The sequence below is a fragment of the Salarias fasciatus genome, chromosome 23, assembly GCF_902148845.1.
Source record: "Salarias fasciatus chromosome 23, fSalaFa1.1, whole genome shotgun sequence".
Classification (NCBI taxonomy): domain Eukaryota; kingdom Metazoa; phylum Chordata; class Actinopteri; order Blenniiformes; family Blenniidae; genus Salarias; species Salarias fasciatus.
Genome location: NC_043766.1, coordinates 16,582,917 through 16,609,195, shown reverse-complemented (window position 1 = coordinate 16,609,195; position 26,279 = coordinate 16,582,917). Strand labels below are relative to the sequence as shown.

The 26,279-nt window shown below is 39.9% G+C and overlaps 3 protein-coding genes across 4 annotated transcripts; 2 read left to right on the top strand and 1 right to left on the bottom strand.

Annotated features, from left to right (window-relative positions):
• The first annotated feature begins 4,819 nt into the window (after nt 1-4,819).
• prrg1 (proline rich Gla (G-carboxyglutamic acid) 1) lies at nt 4,820-10,888 on the top strand. The gene is made up of 4 exons (XM_030082418.1): nt 4,820-4,898; nt 5,635-5,675; nt 6,480-6,640; nt 8,105-10,888. Exons 2-4 carry the CDS (start codon nt 5,666-5,668, stop codon nt 8,567-8,569), a joined length of 636 nt encoding a protein of 211 aa, XP_029938278.1. The 5' UTR covers nt 4,820-4,898; nt 5,635-5,665; the 3' UTR covers nt 8,570-10,888.
• A 251-nt stretch (nt 10,889-11,139) lies between these two features.
• cpox (coproporphyrinogen oxidase) lies at nt 11,140-15,807 on the bottom strand. The gene is made up of 7 exons (XM_030082417.1): nt 15,131-15,807; nt 14,819-14,962; nt 14,508-14,618; nt 14,263-14,404; nt 13,417-13,635; nt 12,016-12,120; nt 11,140-11,921 (listed from the first exon to the last, which is right to left on the bottom strand). The coding sequence occupies exons 1-7, from the start codon at nt 15,681-15,683 to the stop codon at nt 11,837-11,839; spliced, it is 1,359 nt and encodes a 452-aa protein (XP_029938277.1). The 5' UTR covers nt 15,684-15,807; the 3' UTR covers nt 11,140-11,836.
• Nucleotides 15,808-15,998: 191 nt separating this feature from the next.
• ccdc181 (coiled-coil domain containing 181) lies at nt 15,999-21,873 on the top strand. Of its 2 annotated transcripts, none has more exons than XM_030082415.1 (7): nt 15,999-16,212; nt 16,782-16,810; nt 18,614-18,718; nt 19,299-20,279; nt 20,387-20,533; nt 20,901-21,058; nt 21,501-21,873. In XM_030082415.1, the coding sequence occupies exons 1-7, from the start codon at nt 16,149-16,151 to the stop codon at nt 21,670-21,672; spliced, it is 1,656 nt and encodes a 551-aa protein (XP_029938275.1). In that variant the 5' UTR covers nt 15,999-16,148; the 3' UTR covers nt 21,673-21,873. The 2 variants fall into 2 exon arrangements, with proteins under 2 accessions (XP_029938275.1, XP_029938276.1); XM_030082416.1 differs by having other exon boundaries at nt 18,608-18,718.
• The last annotated feature ends 4,406 nt before the right edge of the window (nt 21,874-26,279 follow it).

Here is a 26,279-nt window from a genome sequence, read left to right as displayed (position 1 = left end):
TCTGAACTCTTTGGAGGGAAGTTAAACAGTATGCTAAACACTATGCTAGCCGCTAGCGGTACTACCCAAAACCTAACATCGGAGCCATTGGTGAGTCAGTGAAACCTTCAAAAATATTATCTTTATCAGAATGCTGTGGTCTTAAACACCTGCCTATTTGAATGTGTCTTGTGTTGCTCTCAACTATAAGAGAACACCGAGTCTATTTTTTTTTCTAATAAACGTGAGTTCCAAAAGATATAGATAGCTGTGTCTGTATCTATCTGAATAGATTGTGTAATTTTAGACCAGCTGTGTTCATTTTATATTTAAGCTGTATCAGAGATGGTACAGATTTAGCCCGTGAGTTTCTATTTGAGTTTTCAGCACCATGGACAGCGGATGCTCTGAGATTGACAGCTGTCTATCAGGCTGCATTTGTGTGTGTGTGTGTGTGCGTATGTGCATTTGTTCTTCAGAACAAGTTTGTGAACTGGTTTGTGACTTTATTCTGCTTTCTGAGGCATATAGGTTTGCTTGGCCTAATAAAAGTGAGCATTAGTGTGTTGTTTGATGGTAGCATGAGGTATTGTTTGAATGGTAAAATTACTATCTTAATGGCCCGTCGAGAATGCTCCGCCCCCTCTGTACTGAGACCTGCTTCGCCTCTGGTTGTGGGTGCAAGTTCTGAGCGGACTTGTGGTCAGTGCATGGACAGGTGAACAGGTGAGTGAAGCTTAGGATCTCGCACCAATAAGATCTGAGGCCAGTTAAATAGAGCCACAGTTGATCAAGGGCCTGATCCTCACCAGGCACCACAAGTGATAAAATGACTGCAGGAGCACAGAACATGACATTATAGGTGTCTCTAAGATTTAGTTATAAATATGTTATTATTATTATATTATTATTATTATTATATTATTATTATTATTATTATTATTATTATTATTATTATTATTATCATTGTTGTTATTATTATTATTATTATTATTATTATTATTACATTTCTTGTCACAGGGAAAAGTTATACATTCATTTAATTCTTTTCAATTGTGTAAAAATGTATGTCCACAAAATTGTTAACAAATATATATAACAACGTCAACTGGAAAAATTACATTCTAGTTGAGTCTGTATTCATGGAAAAACTTTTTCTTCTTCTTATATTGGGTATTGTAGGTATTTCTGTTTCATGTAAAATCTGCCGTGATTCAGTTCTTTAAGGTTTAATCCATCAAATACAGCATAAACATCAAGTAATATAGTTTTGAGATATTTTAATACGGGGAAAATGCAATTTTAGTAAGTAAGGGCATATTGCCATTTCTGTACCATTTCATTTATTTAGCTGACAACTAAAAACTATATTCTGAATTATTCTTATTTACTTTCAAACTAAGCAATCTACCTTGTATGTAAATTTGAAAAATATTGTTTTTTTAATACATTGATTTATTACTAATATTATAATTTTTTGTGCTACTTGGCTTATTATTTTCACATTACCAAAAGGTTATGGCTCAAGAATGTGTCCATACGTGTACATTTACACAGATATGTTTGAAATAGTTGATTTTGCAATTGTTGTTTGTTTGGTTTTTTTGTTCTTTTCTTTTTTGCTTCAGTTTTCTTTCATCTGCAGATAAATACAGTGTTAAAGTGCTCAATACTGGTGTGATAAAATGCATATTTGTCTTTTCTTTATTTTTTTCACGATGGCGGTTGTTGGTTATGTACAGTGATTTGAGAAAATTTGCCAATTGCTGACAGAATAAATCCAACAAAACCATCAGTTGGAGCGTGGCTTTCTCTGGTCCAAATGAAAAACTTTGGGAGCAGTTACATCATGAAAGAAATTACATCTAAGTATAAGCAGGCAATGCAATGATGAATTCCTCATATCAGTTTAACAATGCAATCACCAAAGGCTCTCAGTGGCTCATGGCACACTTCTTGATTTCGCTGACAGCCATGATTCTTGTTCAGTGTGAATGGACTTTCATCAGGGAACAGCACTGAGGTGCACCACACCGGTCCCTCATCCAGTGTAACAAATGCTCCCTGGCCCATAAGACGATGACATGTGTGCCTTGAAATGTATATATGTGGATGAAGATACAGACATCAAATGGAGGACTCTTGAGTATCTTAAATGAAATTGAAGCTTTTTTCTAAAACAAAAGGCTAATCCATCTCATTTGCCTGATTTAACATCAAATGCTTCTTAATCCTTATACAGCTCAAATAACCAATGACATGTCACACTTAATGCCTGAAACTTACACACAGAAATATTTCATTTTTTTTCCCCCTTTAATTGAACTAAGTCCTCAGGGTGGTATCTCAAAATTAAGTCATACTGATTAAAAAATGTGCATATGCCCATGAACACACACACACACACACACACACACACACACACACACACACACACACACACACATTAATAGGTACGAAACAAATGCGCTGTTGTTTGGTTAATTTCCTCAAGCAAAGGTAAACAATAAAAAAAAAAACCATTTGACTGTTGAAGACCAATAGAATAACACAATTATGAGGTTAAAAGTTACTGTTATTTGATATGTGCATTTAAGACAGAGAAGCATTTGTGTTTGCTGTTCCGTTTGTGACCGTCCAGCCTCAACTATCTGTACTCAGTGAAGATGATGAAAAACTCTGCTGCCAGGAAGACTTGACCTATAGTCTTTGGTAATGCTATTGCTCTACTTTCTTTCCTTTGCAAGGTCAAAGTTTCTTAAATCAGGTACTGGGACCATATATAATTTGCAGGTATTTTTAAAGTGTAAGCTTTTGAGATTAACAAGGTTTTTTAAAGGCCTTCAGTTGAGGCTTTGTTTCCTGGGGGGCCAAAAATAATTTCTGAGGGAACCAAAGCATAAACAAAAATGTGTGGCAGAGCACATACATAACGGTATGATGTGAAAGAGAGAGGTTACTATTGTCACCATTTTTATTGATATGGAATAATGCTTTGTTTTCAAGTTCATAGGAACACAGTGCGAAGGACGCTCTGTTTTGTCTGAAGTCACTTGGTCTAGGGACTGTTCCCCTGAGAACCAACCTGTTTTCCCCTGAGACTATAATTATTATTATGAGTAAGACAGTTATACATATTACCCATACAGATATTGTAATGGGCTTATCAAGTTTGCAAAACATGCTCATGCTGCCTTAATCACTTTATTATCCTGTTAACTTTTCTACATTTTTTTTTTACTGTACTCATGCTCTGTAGCACTGTTGTCACCTTGGCTGTTGTGGTTTTTGTTTTTGTTTCCAGTGGGTTTTGCATCTATAATGGGACTTTTGCTGTTGTGTTGTTGCATTATTCTCCTGGGCCACCCCATCATTATCTAACAGGTTGTAGACAACCTCATAGGAAACATTCTTCTGCATGGTACTACATGGAATTTTAATTTAAATATTCATGTAAGTAGAAGCCATAGTTATCATCCTTTTGGTTAATGAACTGAACATTTGTCATTGTTTTGTTCTGTTTCATTGTTCATTGTTCTGTTGACAGCTCCACTTGCATTGGGAGCAATTTGTGGTTTAGTGTCTTGCTCACAGAGAACCAGATGGAGATCAAGAATCAAGAACAAGGCACTTGTAAAAACAACTTGGCAACAATTTAACCATCTTCAAGTTGGGATGAGATTTTGACATTTTTGTCACCCTCACTATGACAAGCTTGTTTCTTGGTCTAGATCCAGGGTTCGCAATAGGCGGACAGCGGTCCATGTCCGGACTGCAGACCACCTCTTTGACACACTTTTTTTCTAACATGCAGAGAGAGGGTGCTTCAGGGGTCCCTCTTCTTCTGTGGTGTCTGTGTAAAATAAGGTTGAACACCCAAACAGCACACTTAGTGGCATGAAGGGAAAATGCATGTGACCAAAACGGCATCCTATCCTAAAAAAGTCATACTCGGCTTATGAGTCATGTGAGGACTTTGTTAATCTGAGGATGTGAGGGTTTGTTGAAATGGACATTTTGTTTTATTTTTGATCTCATATATGCAAATATTTGAATTTAGGAGACAATTGATTCACCTTTAATGGAAGAAAAGCAGTTTCCCTCTTCTTTCCCAGTGTGTGTATTTAAAAAAAGGGGTATCTTTAATGAATGTGCCATCGTTTTTTTTTTGTTTTTTTTTTTGCACCTTAATGACTGAGGTCTTGTCATTTGTTTACCAAATAACAGTATGAGGGTTTGTTTTGGTTCATTTGCAAAAGGAAAAGGACACTTTGTTTTACTGTTGAGATAAATGTGAACATTTGAATTCTCAAGACACTTGATTTGACTTTCGTGAAAGTTGTTTATTTAGTTTTATTTTACTGAGTAATGCTAAGTAAGAAAGAATATCAGTGTGATGCTGAAAATAATTGTTTTTGTGCCTTCCACTAACTCCTGATTATTACAGTACAGTACACCAAGCCTCAAACTGCATGAAAACATAAAAAAAGAAAGTCCAAAAATTTTCACGGACACGCATGCACTGTATACCTATGACTTCCTCAAAACTTATTTTCTGGACCTTTTACATTTCTAATTGAGAACCCCTGGTCTAGATCTTCAAATTCATCAATGTCCATTTCTCAGCTGAGCTCAGCTGGACATATAAACAATTACCGTTATTTGACACAGAGACCTTTTCTCTAAACTCTCAATGTTCCTCAAAAGGTTGAAAAAACAAAAAACAAAACAAAACCCAAAAAATTCGGAGCATTTTGTTGGCGTTCATGGGCGCTTCCTGTCCTGTCTCTTTAATCCAGGGGAGGGGGATTACAGGATGTCCAAGAAGCACACTGCGCATGCGCAATCTACATAGCAACTCTCTGGAGCAGAGGAGGAGGCGAGGGATCGCTAATGCGCATTTTGGGGGACGAAATAAGGTAAACTGGACCGATAAAGTTTATGTCTGTAGGAATAGACGGTTCTTACAAGATGTAAAACCTTCCATGTTTATCGGGCGGCTGCCTTTCGACCTCTTTTTATCGGTTCTTCCCGTCGTTTGTGTCATGTGTTGCTCGTTAAGCTGCATCCAAAGCTGGAGGTGATCGGATCCAACAATTCATCCCCGCCTGCCTGTGTACACACCGGGGTCGACAACCGGCTAACGGCCGCCGCGCGCACTCCGCCGGGGCCGGGTGGCAGCGTCTCGGTGGTCGCGGTTGTTTGTCATTGTTCCAGCGGGCCAGCGGCGCTTTGTCGGGGATGTTTCCGCTGCTGGTCATCTATTTCTGGCAGCAGCCAGCAGTATTCCGGGTACACACGTCCATGTGAAAGAGCGGTCAGCGGCCGCCATTGGTCACTGTTGCTACAGGCGGGGATGCCTCATCCACACCGTCATGTCGTTCTATGCGCTCATCGAGCTGCTGTTTTCACCTAGATTGACGTGGGAAAGGTGGAGATTTTACTGAGCTCTGGGTCAAAGAGAACCTTCGTCGATTAATTCATGTTTACATTAAGTGTTCCCATTCAGTATTATGGGAACTTGTTATATTTGCTTAATATGTCCTGATTCTCTGTGTATCACAAGTTCTTTCTGTTGTTGTTCATGACAATCTGGCTTGTTCCAGCAAGTACAGGCTGTCGATTCATGTCTGAATTTCTCTTGCATGTGTGCAGATAAACCACCCCAAACAGACCTGCGGGAATCATGGGGAGTGGTAAGTGTTTTAATGCTGTGCTCATGGATATACCCCACAGGCACCTAAAGTATGGTGCTGATCTTAAGCATTGTTATACAGATGGAGTACATGCCTGGAATGTGCCCTTTCTATGTTTTTTCCTCAGATTTTCTTGACCCAGTAACAATCCTTATTATTTCCCAGGGGAAATTCCTTCCTTTCTGCATGATGTCCTTGTTTATTTCCTTCTCACATCCCTGTATTCACGAGTCATGCATGGCATTAGTTGTTGAATAAGTAGAGCATCAAACATTCCTGAGGCATGTTTTGGCATTTTGTTCTCAGTTTTCTTTGGAGAGTTTATGTTTATATTCTGGATGTGTGAAACAGAGGGGCGCTCTGTCTCTCAAAGTTCATTCTTCCACTTTCTCTTATGTGGCCCAGGGATGGATGCCTAAATCAAAGGAGCTTTTGTTTTTATGCAGAAATGTGGGCACCGAGCAGCGCTGGGCTCTGTGCTACTGCCTTTGTTTCAGTCCCCACCTCTCTCCCTCTCAGTTTTTTTTTTTTTGGTTCTCCCTTTTTTTCAGTATCTCCATCCTTTTTGTCTCACTCTCAATTAACTCTCTCTTTGCTTAATTCCTCCCTTTCTTCTGCTTCCACCCCTTGCTGTTCTGCTTGCCAACTCACCCCTAATTTACTAACTTTTTCCTAATTTTATGGCGTATGCTTTATTATTGATTCCTGTATTTTTTTTTCTTGCACTTCTCAAACTCTAACATCCTTGTCTTCACGCTGCCTTTGTCTTTGTCTCCCTCATTTCCACTTGTGACCTCCTCTCAGTGTTCCTGCCAGCAGATGCAGCCCACTCAGTGCTGCGGAGGCTGCGCAGGGCCAACTTCCTCTTGGAGGAGATGAAGCAGGGTAACATCCAGAGGGAGTGCCGTGAAGAGATTTGTACTTATGAGGAGGCCCGTGAAGCTTTTGAGAATGAAGAGAAGACGGTAAGGGAATGAAACTGGCGTCACTTTAATCAGATATTTCCTAATTTTGAAGACTGTGCATACACAAAGGATCAGACATGTGGAACTCATTAAAATACCTGGCACACATGAGAACCCATGTAAACGGCATTGAAAAGATTTTATCTTTGCATGGTAATTATGCTCATAGTTTCCTTGAAAAAATAATCTGTTATAGTACTTACATTTGAAAGATTCTGTATGAGTAGAATTATCATTACTTGTAGCATTAGCTTTCTGTTACTGTGTGCATTATTTGAGGTACATAGTTACTGCCTAAACCTAACATGTGCCAACATGTTTGCTCACTTTTTAATAGAATATATACACAATAACTTTTGAATGTTTTTATATTAAAACCGTATTGCACACATGACAAATCAGGGAAGAACACCCCAAAGTGCACTATAAAGAAAAAATATAGAAAGAAAAACTCTTGCTGCTGATATAGTCTGCCCAATACTAGTAAAATTATTTCCTTTTGCTGAGCAAGTTCTCCGTGACTCAAGATGGCTTAAGGTTTTCTCATTTCCTGTGCACCCTCTATGATTAATTTTTTCAACATAGTTAATTTGTGTTGAAGTAATTGTTGCAAAAAGAATACGTGTTTAGTGTGAATAAAAGGCAGGTTTAATATATCAATGATTGCAGATAATTAGAAACTATATATAACACATTTTTCATTATAGCCACCGGTAGTGTATTATTGAATTCTCAACTGCTTTCGTGGGGAAAAAAAAAAAAACCCAGTGCAACTGAAATTAAGATACATTTTGGAATACATTACAAGCAAGGATGATTATCACTTTTGTTACCTGGACATGGACGATTTACTTGACAATGTGTAACCAGCCTTTCTAAAATGTACTTCAACTAATTTGTGTATTACAACACATACTTTCAAATCATTACAGGAAAAACAGAGAAGTAATTCATGTAGTTTCCTTCAGTATTTGATTCATTCTTACTTTGCTTTCTTACTGTAGATTGATGCCAACAGACTACTGAAACATGATTCCTGTTTATAGCATTCATAAATCAATATTACTACTGTTGAGTAACTCAAAGTAAATACTCACCCTTTTAATTCTTCAAATGGATTTGTGCATCCAGCAGAGGAACAGTATGAGAAGAGTGGCAGCTTGTGGAATGTGGTGTGTTTTTTCAGGAAGTGATTACTATCAGCAGGAAGAACAGCCCAGTGTATGCAAGAGAGGGAGCCGAATTTGAAGAACAATTGTGAGACACCAGGGAGCAAATTCTCAGATATACATACACAATCGTGCTTATGTGTTTCTTTGTTATATTTATGATGAGGAAAGAAGGAATCAATCGGCATGTGTACTGTAGCTTTGATGTTTGAAGAAAACTTTAGACAGTGTGCAGCTATCTATCATCTCTTTATGATTCTCACAAAAAGCATGTCTGTGGTCTGACTGTCTGCAGAGGCGCTTCTGGGACGAATACGTTCGGGAAAGCAGTCCATCGGGGGGGCTGGAGACGGTGGTTGGTGGAATCCACTCTCTGTACTTGCTCGTGCCATTGCTGCTCGTTGTGTTCATCATTGCCGCAGTAGCCATCAGCGTGTGGCGTTGCCACTCACTTAAGCGCTCACAGCGCAGCCCCAGTCTGGGACACTCGCATCACAACCACGTCCTGTCGGTGGTCTCTATGGACCAGTGGGGGCGAGATTACCACCCTGGTGATCATTCAGAACTGAGTGTCCACAGCAGCCCAGCCTACCCAGGCTCAGAGCTCACATCAGGGAGAGGGAGTGCCGGAGACCCACCACCATCCTATGAGGAGGCCGTGGGTCATACAGATGTCCAGATAGAGACGGAGCCCCCTCCTCAGTATGAAGATATTGTCAACACCAGCTCTACAAGTGTCAGCGGTGGCCATGCGAAATAAAGGTGACTTGAACGACCGCCCCAACAAAAGCCCCAACTCACACAACGACTCATGTTATTGTTTAGCAGTGCTACTGCTGTGATATCACCAGCCTCCCCTGTTCAACACATGCACCAGAAACACCTATTAACTGTATGGTCAGTTGACAAATGCAATCATTACCAGCCAACGCTGTGAATTTTGCACTAACCTTTTATTGTGAAGGTGAAGTGATCGCAGAAAGAAGCAAGAGACATTACAATACCAAAACCAATCACCACCTCTACAGCATTTCCTCACGTTGCAATTATGCTGAAGCAGATGCTGTAAGCCAGCATATAAGAACGATGTTGCATGTGGCGGGAAGCAAAAAAGGTAATTATTGCCATGAGATAAGTGTAGGCGGAGGTTGGACTGATGTTTAGTGTCACAGCAGTGGTGGTTTTATTTCTAGCTGAGGGGATAATGTCAGGATATTTTGTAATGAGTTTTATTAACTTAAAATATGAGCACTTTGTTGTAGAAAATAGTGTGTAATGTTTTCACTTATAAGGTGACTTATGATAGATTTTGCATTGCAATGCTCATAAAAAAGCATCTACTCAAGAACACAGCTGATTTAATAAATTACACAGCCATTTGTGACTACGAAGTTAAAAAAAAAAGTGATGCACATTGCAGATATATTGCTTGTTGTGGTGATTTGAGTCAATCTCACATTTAGTGACATGAATTCTCTCTGTGTGAGCATCCGACTTACTCAAGTTCAGTGTTTACTTTTACCTCAGTTTTAGATGGCAAATTCACAAATAGTCATAGTCGGTAACTTATGAAGGGAGTTTTTTGGTTTAGTTATTATTTGGCTGTGTGCTGTTTTCATTGAAAGGAGCATTAAGATCTCCGACAGCCCTTTTGTTCAGTGTGGAGTCAGTTTGGGCTGAAATAGCTATTATTGGTTGAATGACAGGTGACACACACCCCTACGCCTGTGGCTAATTGAGAGCATAATAATCACATTTGACTGTGGGAGGAAGCAGGGACTCCTCGAGGAACCTCAAAAAACCACAGAGAGATAAATAAGCCTCACTTTAGATTCAAATCTGGACCATTTTGATGGGAGGTGATGGTGCGTCATACTGTTACAGTGCTGCCAGGCATCAAGGCTTAACGACAGTGTTGTGGTCAAAACCACGTGAAGGTAAAGCCGATCCTCACTGCATTCAGCTGTAATGTCAGGCAATCCCTTAGGTGTTGGTTTGTTGGTTTCAACAATGTGCTGTGATACTGTTATGTATTCATAACTGTCAATTTGCCAAATCAGTGCATTAGTCCAACTTCAGCATACACTTGTGAAGGTTTTGGAGGTTGCGAGTTACAAAAGGGGCTCTGTTGTATGTGTGTCATATGTGCTTGTGTCTTGGTAATGCATGCATCTCAGCCTGTATACATGAAGTTGTCTGTCTCTGCACTGTTTATCGATGGTCAGGGCTCATGCCATCTGTGGGTCACTGACTTCTGCTCAGAGCCTGCTTTAACTGTGAAACCACCCTTCTCCTTTTTCGTTTAAGCAACTGTAACCTCTGTATTTGAATACAGTCTTCTTCTTTTACCGTCACTTGCTGAAGTGGAACTTGTGTTCCATATCACTGTAGCAACAGGAGCTTTTTGGAAAAATCACTGAGATCTGTATTTAACGTCACTATGGACAAAGTCCATGCCTAGCATGTGTAATGCACCTCTATATAAATGTATATAGTTTATATGTTTGAAAGTTACAGTAAGATTGTTGTTTTTGTTTGTTTTTTTTTACTGGATGTGAATGCAGTGATTGCATTGGTACTAATGCAAGAAATTTACACTAGGTTGTGAATAAGTGAAGGCACTTGTATTAAAGGTTAAGTGAGCTGTTAAAGGTAAAGGACAGTCTGGTTTGACGTCTCCGGCGTCACTCTCAGCAGTAATGTTATAAAGTGCTCATTAACTACATGCAATATTGCTGCATATTCTTTCATACCAAATACACCAAATTTTCAAGATAAATCTTACACACTTCCTGTCTACGCCGCCTAAATTTTGAGCACTGATTTTTATTATACTTTTTTGTGAGTTGACCTGTGAACCTCAGCACTTGCTATGACATTGGATCGAGTTGTGCTGATAAAGGTTGTTGTTTTGGTTTGGCCAGGTACACTATTACCTGCAAAGCTTTTTTCTTTTTTTTTTTTACAATGCCTTATCAGAATATTATATAACAATAAATGCAAGAGAACTTGTGATAAATAATTGACTTGTGCAAGAGCTTGAATTAATTTGTAATAAAACATTTAAATGTGCTCTGTGCTGGATTACCATTTTTCTTTGCTTTGCATGCATTCCTTTAAATTTCCGTATCACCCCTTGATTTTTTTTTTTTTTTATGTGACATTTGTACAGTCAACTGAACCCATAAACACATTTGTCGAATGAGTCAGAAAATTTTCAAGAAGCTGTTGAGATATATGATTGAATAGTTAGCTATAGCTTCTCTTGGATGCTAGAACAAAAACAATATAATTTAGTAGAAAAACAAAGATGGTTTATAAAGGGTTGGTCCCTCCCAAAGTTGTTTCACTTTGATTCATAATCATGATCCATAGTCCAAGTATTGTTTGGGACCATTCAAATAAACCAGACAGTAACTCATTAACAACGAATGAAAGACCAAGTACAATGCAAATGAAGCTCAACGGAACGTTTCGCTCTCATTATTTAACCACCACTGTGGAAAATAATCCATTGTTTCACATTTGAACACCAAAATGAAATTTATTAACAATGATTGGTGAATGAATCAACAATGAATCATTGGTGACACATGCACTCAGTGGCTCAGGTTTTTTCCCGTTCAGTGTGTCATGACAGGAGAGTAAAGCTCTGGCAGCTTCAAGTAGAGCAAGCCACATTTAGCCCAGACACGCAAAAAGACAGCAGCCACTTCACACAAACACCTGTCGAGGAGCACATTATCAGTCTGAGTTGACCAAAAAAGCAGACTGAGTGAGGCCGAAAAAAAAAATCTGATAAAAATGTTATAAGGCTGATCTGAAAAAAAGACACAGAGAGAACAGAAAGAAAAAGTACCAGCTCAAATCATTTCAAACAATTGCAGTGCAACTTCATCTTATTTGGGTAAACCTAGACTTGACTGGTTCAACCTTTACAAAGAGACCACGCCTTTATAAAATGCAACAATGACATTTTTCCCTGGCTGTTTTGTCCACATCGACGTGCAATGAATGAGCACGGTGCTCACACCCACTCCTTGGGGTTTTTCAAGACTTCCAGCATCTCGGCCTCCTGGGTACCTTTGGCAGGTTCGTGCATGTACTCCCACCTGAGGATGAAGAGTGCGTCGGTTACCGGGCAACACTGGCAGCTTTATACTGTCATCCAAGAGCAACTGCTGCATTTAGTTGGTGTCAGCTTACCTGGCAGTGAGCGGGAGGGACATGAGGATGCTTTCAATTCGAGAGCCAGGTGTGGCCAAGCCAAACTTCACTCCCCGGTCATACACCAGGTTGAATTCCACATATCTACAATGCACACACACATTGAGATACAACGCTTTATATGATTTATCACGATTAGCTTTAGGTTTACGCTCTTCAGTAAACAGCTATTTAGAAACTCACTTGTTTTTCACTTTTTAAAATTGCTTGAAATAAAGTTTGAAAACTCATGGTGTGAATACTGTCATTGCTGATTGTTAGGGAATCTAATTCAGTCTGGATTTAAAACAAGAAACTTGCAAACCAAATTTATTTCAGTTTTCATGTCTTTGTTTATTGCTTGTTTTTAAGCCTGTACCAAGACCATTCTAAACCAAATAACAGTTGACCTGAATACAGTTGTGCAATTTCACCTCTAGAGGCATGAAACTTTAATCGCTCAGTGTAAGTCACTTCAGTTCAATGATGAGACAAAGTTCAGACTCATTCACAGTTAAGTCTCATCTTTTTCCTCCCACTGCACCTAAACCAGCCAATCGCTGACTTGCTTTCTAACTCACCATCACATTTCTTCCCATTGTAAAACTGTACCCTTCAGTTTGTTCTTTGTTCTGTCGCTCTCTTTATTGAGGACTCCCAACTGTGGCATTGAGCTCTGCCAGGATGTGAACCATCAAGGCTGAGCACCGAGTGCAACTTCAGTCAGACACAGTTGGCAGAGGTGAAAAGTAATGAACTACAAACATTTTCTGCACTCCACGTACTTTTTTTCTTGACAAGTTGTGACTTTTGATATGGTTCCATAAACAACTGTACTTTTATTCTTATGTTTTCCAAACAAATAATTTATAAATTGGGTTTGGATATGAGAGAAAAAAAAAGATTCTACATGATAGCAAAATCACTTTTTGATCACACTTTTTTTAAAACAATTACACAGAAAAAAAAAGTATTTCTTGTATCTATTTTCACTTTTGATGCTGCTTTATTAAATTTGTAGGGTGTAACGACTGATTCAAGCCGACTTTTGGCAAATTTCTGAAGTCCATTTCATTGAAATTGACTTAAATAAAATTAACTCTTTACATTCGGTAGTGCAGACTTTTTTCAACTTTATTTTATAAGATAAATAAGTACCCTTAGTTGTATTGTTATTTTGATACTAATATCTACGTCTCTGAAATTTTGTACCTTGACACATCATCTCATTTTCAGGTGGGTCCCAAAACATAACAACCAAGAAATTAACAAGTTTTTAATCTGATGAATGATTGAATGAAAGCATAAGAATCATGACTCAAAATTCAATGTGTTCTGGACAGTATCTCATGTAAAGCTGATGCATTCTTCAAAAAATACCTGTGTGGATTTTTTACTCACCTGCCTCGTCGTACCTGCTGCCAGTCCTTCTCTTCATCCGTAAAAGAGTCACTGAGGTGTTTGTATACGATGGGTAGGTAACAGGGCACCACAGTGCGGGCACAGCTTTTCACAAAGCTAAATGCCTCTTCTTGACTTGGGGAATCCAAATCGTCAAAGAAGATCCCTCCAATCCCGCGAGTCTCTCCTCTATGGCGGATGTAGAAGTACCTGTCACACCTGGAGAGCAGAACAACAGTATCGCAAAGTTATTTATTTTCGAAGCTGAGCTACAGAATAAATCAGCATATCAAGTTTGAAGGCATGAAAGGGCGAACAAATTAAACAAAAACATAAATAAATCAGAGCTCAATTAAAAAGAAAGCGATGCTGAAATTTTATTTACAATATGTAAAGCACATCCATCATGAGTGAATAGATAAAAAACAAGGATGATGCAATGCCAAAGGCAAAACCACAACATTTTTTATGTTAGCATAAAGGCTGGGGAGCATGTTTCATATCTGATAAAGATATATTTAAATGTTCTCCCAAACATTAAACATGCTTCATCTCTTGATTCATTGATTAAAATTTCAAAGAAACTCAACAGAATTTTTCTTTATTGCAACATCTGATAAGCCACACCCATCCTTCCCATGACCATTTACTGGTCATTTACTGACTGCTGTCATTACTCAACGGTTTTTTTTTTTCTGTAACTGCAGATTTTAGGCTGAGTCTTCCTCTTATCATCATCCTCCAGTGAGGATCCTCCCATTGTAAACCACACACACGTCCACATTTACTCAGAAATCATGCACACCGATGAGTCAGTGCCGACAGACACAGGATGAATCTAACTACCATTTCTTGAAGTCAGTGTAGTACTGCGAGTGGTGCTTGTCACACGCCTCCTTTAGGGTGTTGTGAAAGTGAAAGGCATCTTCTTTGTTAATGTAAACTGGGGTCAGGTCTGTGCCGCCACCAAACCACCACTGCTTATTGCCTGGAAATCACACACAAAGCACAACAAGACAAGGGTTATCATTCATCCAAACAATCAATAGTGTCACTGACACAAGAGACTAGAGTCTCGCACCAGCACTCACCATCTTCCTCTTCAATCTCAAAGTATCTGTAGTTGAAGTGCACTGTTGGAATATGGGGATTCTTGGGGTGAATTACGGAACTCACGCCCATGGCACAAAACGGCAGCTTACCTGGTAGAAAACACAGAGTACATTGTGAAAAGTGAATAAATAAATAAAAAAGATTACATCGGCCCATTCAGATTGTGCTTTAGTCTCAGTAAAGCATATTACAGGAAGTGTTGCAGCAGATACAACAGTAAGTTCATATTGTCTGTGCTTCAGGCAAAAGCTGTTTACTCCATGAGAAGACCTCACCCACCAGAACTCACCATCTTTTCCTTTGAGTACTTTGCCTCTACTTCTCATCTGCTTTGCAGCTTCCTCTGTCAGATTCCCAAACACCACTGACACATTGACCCCTGCTTTCTCAAACACCTTTCCATCCTGCATCACACAGCTGATTCCTCCTCCACCTGACAGACACACGGACAAACATATGGTTACAATAAACACATCCAGGAAGATAAGTTTACACAAGTTTAAAATGTAGAAATGATAGAGGAAGCACAGTTAAATGAGGTGAAATGGCCCCTTCTGGCCCATGCTGTGGTTCGTGTATTCAGGATTAAGACCCCCCTCACCTTCCTTCCTGTCCCAGCGGTCCACCTTGAACGTCCCACCGTCCACCTCCTCCAGGGCTCTGCAGAAGTCGGCCTGCGTCTCCATGATCAGCATCTCCATCCTAGTCCGCATCTCCCCTTTCATCTGCTGCAGCACACTGATGTCGGTCACGGGAGGAGACATGAACCCTCGGCATCGCTCCAGGATGTCCCCTTCTTGCTCCTTCTCCTCTTTGGCCAAGGCTGGGGAGACACTCGTTGCCATCTCTGCCCGCTGGAAGTGGTTCGCGTTGGCCAAAAACCCCGCTACGGCCGCTGCTGCAGTCAGTGCCGCGGCTCCGCCGAGCGCCACGGCTCCCCTTCTGGTTCCTCCGGCGGAAGACCCTCCCGCGGTCCCATGGGACATGAACCGCACGCCGGCACCTCTGGAAGACCATCTCGGAGACGGAAGCCAAGTCAGCGACACACAGCGAGAGGGGGAGGACGGCAGAGGAGAGTCTCCTGCACCTGGCAGGTTCTTTAAACGCGACAGCAAACACCGTCTCTTGACGGAGCAACGAATAATGGAGGCCATTTGTGGGAGAGAGCCTGCTCCGTCCTCGGCGCAGCGACAGTTATCAAATTAAGAGTACTTAATAACAACTCCAAACATTGTGACAAGTGGTGCCTACGTGCTATCAGTGGTGCGTTAGTTCAGGAGGCGGGGACTCCCCGCGACTGATAACAGCGGTTTGGGAAATGTAGTTTCTGTCCTCTCGTGCTAGCTTGATGCAAAGAGCTGGAAGAGGATACTAAACACTTCAAGACCCACAATGCAGTGCGTTTGGTCAAGCCCACACGCTCAGACTTCTTGCGCACATTCAAAGTTCTTCCGTTTTTCCCCAAACGTCACACGTCATAGAATTTGTAATAATAATAATAATAATAATAATAATAATAATAATAATAATAATAATAATAATAATAATAACTAAATGTCCATATATTGAATTAGATCAGCAGGATGGCCTCTTTTCGTTTATGGAGTTTCCTATGAGCAATGACTTTTCGAAATTTCTTTCTTTTCTGTACTTTACATTGTGGATTGTTTCATTGTTCACAGGGTAAGTCTCAGGTGATAGTCTATGTGTTCCCGAAACAGATCTTCATTAAATCTGAAATGAAAACTTAGGCAATTTACAAAAAAAGAAGATGTCTCGTGCAAATTTTAAATAGTAGCTTTTTTTTACTTTAATTGGGTACATATCACAAGTAGTCGCCTTTGTTTTAGAACAAGTTCTTCTTTATCTTTATCAGACGACAAATTGATATATCATTTCAGGTGCTATAGTGTTCTTTTATTTAACTTTCGCTGTGGTCTAATAAAAGTAATTGCAGAACACTAACAATGGTGGTATTTTCTGCTCAATACACATCTGGAGGGCTCTTTTCCTTCTGTTTTTTAATTGCTGAGGCTTCTGTGATGAGCTGTGTGCGCATGCCCAAGTGGTAAAGCGTGTTGTCCGTCTCCATGGCGATGGCTGTGTTAAACCTTTTAGAGCTGCAGGCTAGAAGCAGCTTACAGGTGCTGCTCTGCACACACTCACACAGTGTGTGGAGTAGGTAGACTGGGCAATAGTGCTAGGCTAAAAAGACCAGCATAATATGCCCTTTTATTGCATTTACCCAACAGCACAACTCCACGGGAGGAACCTGCTGGCGGTGAGTTGAATGAATACTATTTTCTATTGCTTTTCCCCCCCACATCAGACCAAAAACAAAGGAACAAACAAACAAAAAACACATTAATGTCACGTGCTGGCTGCAAATTTTGCTCAGCAGCTGTCACCATTTGTTCTCTTTATTAATATAAAGCCTTGAGCTATAACAGGATTCGTCTATTTTACTTGACTCTCGTTCAGAAGCTGGTGACAGTGGTTCCTAACTGGCTGCACTTACATAGATAAAAAGGCTGTAGCAAAAAGACACATTATGCCAGTAAGTGGGACCTATTTGTGCACAAAAAGAACAATGTTTTCTACCAACTCTGCAGCAGTAATATATAACCAGTAGATGGCGGCAGAATATATTCACAGCCCTGTAATATCTGAAAATACTGTTAAAGTTAACAACAAATAAACAAAAAATTCTCAAAATACTCGACCATGCTGAAAGATATTTTTTCACCAAAAAAAGAATCACCTCATAATCCATTAACAAATATTGTTATTATAGAGCTTTGTTTGTATTGAAATTATTTTTTTGTTTTTGTTGTTGTTGTGTGCGTTTGGCCCTCAAAACTATGTAATACCATTTGTAACCGCTAACCAGTATTTGAACATTTTTATAATAGCAAAACCTTATTTGAAAGAGCAGAGAAAACTGGAAGCTGACCCTGCAATTACAAGTTTATCTTCAGTAAGAATGAACTTAAGCCTAACAATGATATTTCAGTTGAACAACCAAAAAAAAAAAAAAAAAAAAAAAGTAAATCTTTGTCATACTATGGAAAAAAGAGTGCGGCAGCAGGAATAATATTGCAAAAACACCCCAACCCTAAGCTGCATGGGTTGAATGTTAGTGCAGTTCAACACACCTCAGTGCACTGACTGACTTCTTATCAGGATTTCTGCAGAGCTTCATGATGAGACATTAACGAAATTGTTTTGCAGCAGGGAAACATTGAAAACATGCAGGACCGTGGCCCTCCAGGATCTGTCTCACACCCTGATATGCCCATTAATGGTGAATTGAAGCTTGTGGAGTCACATAGAAATACAGTGTAACAGATCACAGTGTAAACACAGATAGTATTCTTTTGTGTTTCACCTTCAGTAAGCTATAAAGTTAATAAGATCTTCAGAAGAATTTCACATTGTAAGAAAAATGATGAGCTATTGTTCTTCACCACGGTCACTGATCCTTAAAAAAGTCTTGATATAGATAGATGTTTTATTGATGCATAAGTTTAACTCTACTTCCTTGACTGTAGAGTTGATATGGTTGCAGTTGGGTGGGCATCTGGGGTGAAAACTAGGCTTACCTACAGTGCAAGTTGCGATGATTTGCTGCAACAGCGCTTGTTAAAGGGAGACAGTATCCAGTACAATCTCTCTCTCTTATATCCTCTTCAGGGTCACAAGTTGCTGGACCCAAATCCTGATTATGGGTAGGAGACACTGGACAGGTCTCCAGTTCATCAGAGTGCAAGCACAGAGAGACAGACAACCACACACACTCACATTCACACTTAGTGGAATCTTAGTCATCATTTAACTTCACATACATGTTCTTGGACTGTGGGAGGAAACCCACACTCACACAGGGAGAACATGCAGATCTTTTTGCTGTGAGACCAGAGCACTAACAGCAGCTGAAAGGTGGCACTTTCTGTGCACAAACTAAACCAACAGATAATTTCTAGGTGAATAATGTTGTCTCAGACTGTGTTATACTTTCGTTAGTGTCTGGAGCTCTGGGGAAAACATCCTTCAAATTTTCTATCTGTTTGTTTTCCAGTTGTAGATTATGAGTGAAGTGGTTTACACAAAGTCTCAGGAGGAGTATGAGGATGACTTTGAAAAGGATCTAGACTGGCTGATCAGTGAGGAAAGCCGAAACGAGGACCAGGTAAGTATTAGCTCACTATAGGTTAACATACTCAAGAGGATTGGAGTAGCAGAAAGCTGCGACCTCTGAACCTGGTCCTGAAAGGTTTCTTCCTTTTAAAAGAGAGTGTTTCCTTTCCTCAGTCACTTGTGCTTGCTCATGTGGATCTGTTGGGTTTTCTTTGTAATAGTGTGTAGAAATGAAGAAATGAATTGAATTGAATTGAATTGAATTGAATTGAATTGAATTGAATTGAATTGAATTGAATTGAATTGGAAAGATACATTCTTAATCAACTTTCTGAGAAAATATGCTTGAAGTGCTGCTTTATTTATCGAAGCCCATGTGCTTCATGTGTCTGTGCCTTTGCTCTTTGAAAGTATGTTGGCGAGTCGTGTTTAGTTACTCGTCCTGGCACTTGATGGCATGTGAAACCTGTGGTGTTGACATACAGTGACATACTTTCACTGTTCCTCCTGGATGCAATATTGATGAACCAACGTACACATATCTATTATCACCACTACTCGTACTTACTGGTGCTGCTCTTTCACCTACATTCAATCAGTAAACAATGCGGCACTCTTTTCCTTACTCACAGGGTCCTGACTATGAGGACATCGAGGCAGAGATCGACAAAGAACTGGAGGAAGATGAAAAACGACAAGGAGTAAAAAGAAAAGATAAAGGGTACAAGCAAGAGGCGAAACCTAAAAAAGCAGAGCAAATGGAAGACGATGAAGAGAGGTGGCCGTCGCCTATGGAGCCGTTGGAGTATGATTCAGACAGAGACAGTCCGAGAAAGTCCCCACCTACAGACCAACCGCCTCTGGGGATCGGTGATCAGACAGATGAAGAAAAAAAGTATATTCTTGAGAAAATCCAGCAGGCTAATCGAGAACTGAGGGACCAAGAAGCACCAGATGCAACAAGACGGAGGCGACTGCATTTCAAAGACACCCTGGTGGACCTTGTGGTTCCTCCGCTGCAGTTTGTTAAAAATATAGTTCAGGTACAGGAAGGGAAGATGAAGAAGGACAGAGTGGATAACGAAGATACTGAAGTGTCTGGGAAGCTGTCTGAGCTAAAGCTTTCTCCCCGCAATGAAAATGGGGCATATGGAGGCAAAGCGTCTGAGAGCAGTGGAGGAGGACAGAGAGTGAAAGAGGGCAGGGTCCTTGTGGAGAAAGATGGAAAGTTTGACTTAGTTAATCTCAACGAGGTAGAAAGTCAGAATCTTCTCCCTCCTATAACAAACAGCTTCAGCGACTATCCATGCAGCTCCCCTCGGGCTGCGGAGCAGACTACAAACCCCACTAAAGCCTACAGTGTGGCCTCTTCGCCTCGCCCTCGGTCAGGCACTTCTTCTATTGATCACCTTTGTGCGCCGAGACCTCCTGCACAGCCCAGGAGCAGGCCCAGCTCAGCCAGCCAGAGCCAGAAGGGCAGCCAGAAGAAAAATGCCAAGCGGCGAGTGCAGTCCGCCACAGGGACCCCCTCCCAGGCCACGTACACACTCTCCCCCCAGCAAAAAGAAGTGCTGCAGAAGATCCAGGAGAGGAGGGAGAATCTGGCCAGGGAGGTCAGGAATAGTTAGTGAAATAATGGTTGATAGAAGACATTTTTAAATTGTCGGTTAGTTTGTCACTGGTAATAGTTTCTTCTTCTTCTCTTCCTTTGGGTGACCAGGCCGAGCAGAGGAAACGCGAGGAAGAGGAGATGAAAAGACAGGAAAACGAGCTTGCATTCAAAGCCTGGTTGATGAGAAAGAGAGGACAGCTTCAGGAGGAGCGAAGAATCCACCGTGCACAGGAAATGGAAAGGATGAATTCTAAAGTATGACCACACATTGCACAACAACAAGTTGAAACTTGAATTCAGTTTCTATTACTAAAATATGAGAGCATGAAAGCGCTATAATGTGTGAGGAATTAGCTGCTACATTTTCAGGACTGTATTTTATCAAGCATACATTACTGTTGAAGAAAGACATAATGCTAGTAAATCTTCATTAGGCATACATTTTCAAAAGTGCTACATTAATTTGTGAACTTTTTTTAGACAAAGGGACTTTTTTGGTTCTGATGTTTTTCTTTTTTTTTTTTTCGACTAAATGCAGTTTTTTGTGGTGGGTGTCAGTACTATGAATATGGCAATGCAATGCTGAAGATGTTTGTGCATGTCTGTTTGCTTCCACTCACAGAAAGACAGCAGCAATCCAGAGGAAGCCTTCCGGCTGTGGCTTCAGAGGAAACATGAGCAGCAACAGAAGGAAAAGCAGCTAACAGAGCTGAAGAGGCTGGAGGAGGACAGCAGTTATCTGTTACACAGCCGGGAGGAATGTGAACGTGCTTTCAAACTGTGAGTTCACCTCTGTCGAAGTCTGGAATATCATTGAATGAGTTTATGATAAATGTGTTTAATCTGATTTTCATGGGTAACCACTTTTATATGTAACACTATCAACTATCAACATTATAGAGTGTAAAAGTACCGTCAGTTGGTCTGTTTGACCAGAGGTTTTCTGCTTCTTCAAGAACTGGCCTGGACAAAAACAAAACCATGTTTACCAAAAAATGTCACAGGTCATTAATATCGGTAAGAGCTGCAACAGAAATTAAAGCTTTTGAAAACACTTCAGTTACATAAGAACAAATAAGTCAAATAAAACACTCGGTTCTCTCTTAGCCACCAGAGGGAATCTGGCCCTCAACTTTCAAGAAACAGCACGGTTAATGGCCATCATTTGACTGATAATGCTTGCAGTGACTCGTCTCCCCCATGGCCGTGCTCTCATTCGCAGGTGGCTGAGGCGTAAGCGGGTGGAGAAGAGGGCCGAGCAGCAGATGGCTCGAGAGCACTCGCGCAGGCTGGTGCTGGAGGAACGACGTGCACGGCGCATGAGGGACCTCATATGCACAGCTAACGAAAACAAGCCTTTCAGATTTACTGACCAGCTGGCTTATCACTTCTGAACAAAACAGCCCCAAACTCACTTCACCAAAAACACCACCAATAAATGCATCAGAAATCTTTTTATGATAGAAATTTTGTTTCTATTGTAATTTGGATTTATTTTGGGATTTACTTTAGTATTTATAACTCTGTGCTGCTTTAAAAAATGTTTTTTCAAAAAGTATCCTAAAGTGACTTATAGTAACTGTAAATAAACTATTTTCCGAATTCATAAACTCTATTTACATTTGTGATTAAAAAAAAAATGTATTTTTTACTATGTTAACTTCATGTAGAAGCATATGCACCTCACTTTAAATGAACCACCATTTCTCACCATCTGCCTTTCATCATGATAGTGTTTGTTGGGATATTTACATTCTTTCTCTATTAAGACACTGTTCCTGAAAAACAGCACACATTTCCCAAAACACTGCACCCTATTTTCTTTATTAGGACACAATTTTCAAAGCACTGCACACTTTGTCAAATTTTGAACTTTGTTTTTTTTTTTAGATTATCACACGCAGCAGAAGTACGTCGTAAACACAAACACATCCTATAAATGAATCTGGGGTGCCTGACTGTACATTACAAAATAAAAATTATGGTAGAAAAAAAAATCAGCACTGTATGTAAACATTTATACCAAATCTGCATCATTTCAACCTGGTCAGGCTACAGGACCTCTTCAGCATCACAAGTTATGTTTTCTCAGACCAGACACATGGAGAGAAAGACCTGGGGTGTTTGATCCAACCCTGACATGCATCGACAGAAACACCACCACATGCCAAGACCACTGATTGCAAGAGATTTTTCAGAATTTATGGCTGCCGCTCAAATACCTTCCACCTCCATGTGGAGGAGAATTCTTCTGTAGTATTCACAATGAGAGAAAATGGCGGCAGAAAAACCACAATGCAGTACCAGTGACAGAGGAACTGATTTAATCTGGAACCGTATTTCTTTGCTTGGGTCTTTGTCTCTGCCTAGGCCTTGGTTTTTAGTCATGGTCCAGGACCAGGTGAAGAGGCTCGGTCAGGTTCTGGACCAGGCACACGGGCAGGTCCAGGTTCTGGCTGCAGTCTGGGTCATGCACAATCACATCCTCCTCTTCCAACATGACTTCCTGCTCCTCTGACATCCATCCTGAACAGCTGATGTTGTTTCCCAGCAGGGTTCTTGGTGTGCAGTTCATTGGCAGAAGTGTTTTCATTTTTGACCTGTTGTGTCTCAATTATGACAACTGGGTTGGAACAGTGTCAGAATTCTGTCTCCTCATACTCACTTTTTGAAAGATGTGTGCTCTGAGTGTGTTCAAATGAGCAAAAAGCATGTTCAGTCTTTTGCAAAAACAGTGCAAGAGTTTTGAAAGCTGTGCAAACCATAAATAGTGTTCAAGCTTTGACACCAGCGTTCTGTTTCTGAGAGATGCGTGCAGTCAGCTGGTGCACAGTAAAATTGCCAGTGTAAATACAACACTTAAAGAGTCAATTTTAACACTACCTCAGTGAACATATGGTCCCTATCTACAGAGTGTTAAATTTACACTGAACATAGAGTTAAATTTTCAGAGTTAATTTTACTCTGTCAGGAGTTAATATTTTACACTACACTACACTAATCAGTGTCAATCAAGTTTTACACTATGTGGGAAGTAACAATCATAGTGTTATTTACATTTAACACTGAAGAGTTAAGTGTTAAGTTTTGGTGTTAAATAACTGTTCTAGTGTTAAACCTCCTTAACACTATGTGGATTAAGAAATTACTCTACAGAGTGTTGATTTTTAACTGACTCCTACCAGTGTAATATAATGTATTTGCGTAGTTTGCAGTGGTGAAAAAACACACATTATATTTTTTACCAAATTTATTCAAAGCACACTTTAAATTGACATCTTAATTACTACATTCTCCAATAAAAACAGGGAGAAAAGATCACACGGAAAAGCTCATTCTCCACTAAAAAATAAGGAGAAAATTACATGTAGAAGCTCAGTCTCCATAAGAAAAACATGGAGAAAATTGCATTTTAAAAGATTGAATAGCTCGAGCTTCAACACTACACCCTTACAAAACAAAAACAAGACAATGGTTTTCAGCTGGAGAGAATACAAACTGGAATCCAAAAACTGTTCAAGGTTACATCAAATGGCAATAAGGCACTACAAATGAGGATAAATCTGTTGGTCCATATGCCGTCTGAATGTCCATTGGTTTGAAATAAATCAACTCTCGGACACTGAAGACCTTAAGTGCTGAGGATGGCTTACAGACAATTTTGAAGGCATGGTAATGTTCATCAAAACAAACAGTTTCCACAACAGTGCCAGTAAATACAACTTGCTCATCTTTGATTACAATAAAACTGATTTTACAAAATACTGGCAACTCCTCACACATCTCAAGACACACTAGTAAACCAGGGCGATATTCAGAACCATAATGCTTCACCCATTTGACCAACAGAACATTAGCAGATGTGTCTACATTAAGTTTGGCAGCAATTTCATGGCCTCCTTGCACCTCTGTCAGCTGTAGCATCTTTCCTGGACCGTTACTCACTCTGCTCAGATTAAAAGATTCCCAGTGCAAGGCCATGTATCTCTGGTGTTTCCTGGCCAGTGTCTTTGTGATATTTTTGAAACTTTTGAGTTGAGTTTTAAAGAAGTTATGCTTTGCTTCGTACCGCATGCACCACACATGCAGAAGAGGTCCTATGTTTCTTACACATCGAGGATAGTGGATCATGAGATGATGTTTAGGCAAGAGATTTCTGGTAGGAAAAAGGCGTTTAAAAAGCTGATGATGGTCAATAATAATGTGCTTCAGAAAGATAGTCATACCATGTGTTATGATGGGAGAAAACACAATATTTACTATCTGCAGCAACAATATTAACAGACGCCAGCACTCATCGTCTCTCTGCACTAGATCACCAAATATCAATGGCATGTTTCGCAGTAAACACCAGGACTGAATGGCATTAAGACCCAAATCATTACTTCCATCAAGTAACTTAACTGCAGGAGGGCGATTTCTTCTCTCACTGTACCCATAGTTAAACGACTCTATTCTACTGGCCAGTTGCTTTGCAGTTAGGAAATTTTCCAGGAAATACTCCAATACAAGTTTAACTTCTAACTGTGCAACACCCTCTAAAATGTCATGCATTATGTCGACGGAAAAATTATCAGCTGTGTTGAAATATTTCAGAGAGTTTAACAAACAAGAACGCTTCACACCATATACGTGAGGTAGATGTGGATTTGTTTGTATAACCTGGCAATGTTCAGCATGCATGTCTTTCGTCCGTAATATCACAGTTGAGTCATCTTCACTGAAGACAGTTTGAAATTCACTTTTCTCAATGATACAAAAACGACAGCAATTACGGGCACTGAACGATTCCACAAACCCAAAAAGTCCATGCATAGCAAGATTATCACCAGTAACCTGCACAATACTGCCATGAACTTCACTTCCGAACAAGGGAACTTTGATCCCATTGGTTTCAAGCACTTTTATGTCATTTATGATGGGCTCAAGGATGGTGTCAAAACCATATGTTTTGATGTCCTGGGCATGAAAAAGTGCACACAAATGTATGTTTACTAAAGATGAATTTAACTTTGGTGGAAAGTTTCTGAGCGTAAAATATATAGCACCCAATTTGTGTATGCCTTTTTTGGAGCCTAAAGGATTAGCAGTCTCGAACTCGTCAAAAAACAGTTGAATTTGCAATGCATTATTTTTTTGAGAAAAAAGAGGATTCTTCTTCATATGCAACCCATCATTAATGTCAAAATACACATTGTCCTTGAGAGGGTGACTTGACATAAACATATCACTGATGTTTGGATTTCTGAGAATAGATTGCAGTGTTTCAAGAATTGGAACATATGAAAATTTGTCTGTTACAACTACCTGATCATAAGTTCCAGTGCTTCTGTTTCTTCTATTTTCCAATCTGACACCAAGTACTTTTTCGACAGGGTCAACAGTTCTCCATTTTTGTTTGAAATATGCATCACGTTTTGACTGAGTGTTCAATGCTGTGAAAGGGTTTTCAAGTTTTTTAAAAGTTTGTTCAATTTTAGACTTCACATTAGTATCCACAGAAGATAAGCTTTTCAAAACTGCATCTTTAGTTTGATTCTGTACATCCATTATTATTTCTTCCATGGATGAAACAAAATTGTTTAAAGTGGACTGGCCTACACCAGCTACTTGAAGCTGAGCAATCGCAGACGCACACATATCATGAGTACTGATGTTGGATGCTGGCAGGACTACAGAGCTACTAGCCGCTCCTTCAAGATATTCTGACAGAGTGTTATCTGCAGTCTCACAACTGTCAGTAACGTTACCTGTTTCAACTTCACTCTCAATGTTCTCAGCATGCTTAGAGTTTAAATGTTTCCTTAAACCAGAAAAGGTACTAAAAACATGACAACATCCTTTCTGAACACATTTAAGGCGAAGTGATTTGCCTGGATACAAACCATGACTCAAGCGCATATGCCTCACAAGTGCATTGGTTCCCACAAAATGACAACGGCAAACAAAACAAATCAGGCCCATTGTATCAGTTACTACTGAATGACAGGAAAGTCACTCA